At 61.3% G+C, this 2,500-nt stretch overlaps 1 protein-coding gene across 1 annotated transcript in view; it reads right to left on the reverse strand.

The window, feature by feature from the left end:
* LOC311245930 (F-actin-uncapping protein LRRC16A-like) overlaps positions 1-2,500 on the reverse strand; it is a gene marked incomplete at its 3' end in the record, with an annotated part of 192,389 nt that overhangs the window by 2,136 nt on the left and 187,753 nt on the right. The window contains 1 exon segment of the mRNA XM_084335954.1: positions 1,648-1,735. Coding sequence (XP_084192080.1) covers positions 1,648-1,735 — 88 coding nt within the window.

Raw genomic sequence — 2,500 nt, forward strand, 5'->3', positions numbered from 1 at the left:
GGACACTGGTGGAGGGGAGACAGGGGCACTGGTGGAGGGGAGACAGGGACACTGGTGGAGGGGAGACAGGGACACTGGTGGAGGGGGGACAGGGGCACTGGTGGAGGGGGGACAGGGGCACTGGTGGAGGGGGGACAGGGACACTGGTGGAGGGGGGACAGGGGCACTGGTGGAGGGGGGACAGGGACACTGGTGGAGGGGGGACAGGGGCACTGGTGGAGGGGAGACAGGGACACTGGTGGAGGGGGGACAGGGGCACTGGTGGAGGGGAGACAGGGACACTGGTGGAGGGGGGACAGGGGCACTGGTGGAGGGGAGACAGGGACACTGGTGGAGGGGGGGACAGGGACACTGGTGGAGGGGGGACAGGGGCACTGGTGGAGGGGAGACAGGGGCACTGGTGGAGGGGAGACAGGGGCACTGGTGGAGGGGGGACAGGGGCACTGGTGGAGGGGAGACAGGGGCACTGGTGGAGGGGGGACAGGGACACTGGTGGAGGGGGGACAGGGGCACTGGTGGAGGGGAGACAGGGACACTGGTGGAGGGGGGACAGGGACACTGGTGGAGGGGAGACAGGGACACTGGTGGAGGGGAGACAGGGGCACTGGTGGAGGGGGGACAGGGGCACTGGTGGAGGGGGGACAGGGGCACTGGTGGAGGGGAGACAGGGGCACTGGTGGAGGGGGGACAGGGACACTGGTGGAGGGGGGACAGGGACACTGGTGGAGGGGAGACAGGGGCACTGGTGGAGGGGAGACAGGGACACTGGTGGAGGGGGGACAGGGGCACTGGTGGAGGGGAGACAGGGGCACTGGTGGAGGGGGGACAGGGACACTGGTGGAGGGGAGACAGGGACACTGGTGGAGGGGGGACAGGGTGGAGGGGAGGGGAGACAGGGTGGAGGGGAGACAGGGTGGAGGTGAGACAGGGTGGAGGTGAGACAGGGTGGAGGTGAGACAGGGTGGAGGGGAGACAGGGTGGAGGGGAGACAGGGTGGAGGTGAGACAGGGTGGAGGTGAGACAGGGTGGATGGGAGACAGGGTGGAGGTGAGACAGGGTGGAGGTGAGACAGGGTGGAGGGGAGACAGGGTGGAGGTGAGACAGGGTGGAGGTGAGACAGGGTGGATGGGAGACAGGGTGGAGGGGAGACAGGGTGGAGGTGAGACAGGGTGGATGGGAGGTGAGACAGGGTGGAGGGGAGGTGAGACAGGGTGGAGGTGAGACAGGGGGAGGGGAGACAGGGTGGAGGTGAGACAGGGTGGAGGTGAGACAGGGGGGAGGGGAGACAGGGTGGAGGGGAGACAGGGTGGAGGTGAGACAGGGTGGAGGTGAGACAGGGTGGAGGGGAGACAGGGTGGAGGTGAGACAGGGTGGAGGTGAGACAGGGGGGAGGGGAGACAGGGTGGAGGGGAGACAGGGTGGAGGTGAGACAGGGTGGATGGGAGGTGAGACAGGGTGGAGCGGAGGTGAGACAGGGTGGAGGTGAGACAGGGGGGAGGGGAGACAGGGTGGAGGGGAGACAGGGTGGAGGTGAGACAGGGTGGAGGGGAGGTGAGACAGGGTGGAGGTGAGACAGGGTGGATGAGAGACAGGGTGGCGGGGAGACAGGAAGTCATTACACCAACCTTTACCACTCTGTGTTCTTACCAGTGTGTGTTGTGAGCTGGACAGATTCTCCAAGATCTCATCCACAATACGGTCCGACAGGAAGGAGGCAAGACTCAACTTTACTTCACTGAGAGGGAGGGAGGGAGTGAGTGAGTGAGTGAGTGAGTGAGTGAGTGAGTGAGTGAGTGAGTGAGTGAGTGAGTGAGTGAGTGAGTGAGTGAGTGAGTGAGTGAGTGAGTGAGTGAGTGAGTGAGTGAGTGAGTGAGTGAGTGAGTGCGTGAGTGCGTGAGGAAGAGAGAGAAGGGTGAGTGAGTGAGTGAGAGAGTGAGAGAGTGAGAGAGGAAGAGAGAGAAGGGTGAGTGAGTGAGTGAGTGATATAGAGAGGAAGAGAGAGAAGAGTGAGTGAGTGAGTGAGTGAGAGAGGAAGAGAGAGAAGAGTGAGTGAGTGAGTGAGTGAGAGAGGAAGAGAAGAAGAGAGAGAAGGGTGAGTGAGTGAGTGAGTGATAGAGAGAGGAAGAGAGAGAAGAGTGAGTGAGTGAGTGAGTGAGAGAGGAAGAGAGGAAGAGAGAGAAGAGAGAGAAGGGTGTGTGATTGAGTGAGTGAGAGAGGAAGAGAGAGAAGAGTGAGTGAGTGAGAGAGGAAGAGAGGAAGAGAGAGAAGGGTGAGTGAGTGAGTGAGTGAGAGAGGAAGAGAGGAAGAGAGAGAAGAGTGAGTGAGTGAGGAAGAGAGAGAAGAGTGAGTGAGTGAGTGAGTGAGTGAGTGAGTGAGTGAGTGAGTGAGTGAGTGAGTGAGTGAGTGAGTGAGTGAGTGAGTGAGTGAGTGAGAGAGTGAGAGAGTGAGAGAGTGAGAGAGAGAGGACGAGAGAGAAGAGTGGGTGAGAGAGAGATAGAGA

The sequence above is a fragment of the Notolepis coatsorum genome (genome assembly GCF_963971535.1).
Source record: "Notolepis coatsorum genome assembly, chromosome: 19".
Taxonomy (NCBI): Eukaryota; Metazoa; Chordata; class Actinopteri; order Aulopiformes; family Paralepididae; genus Notolepis; species Notolepis coatsorum.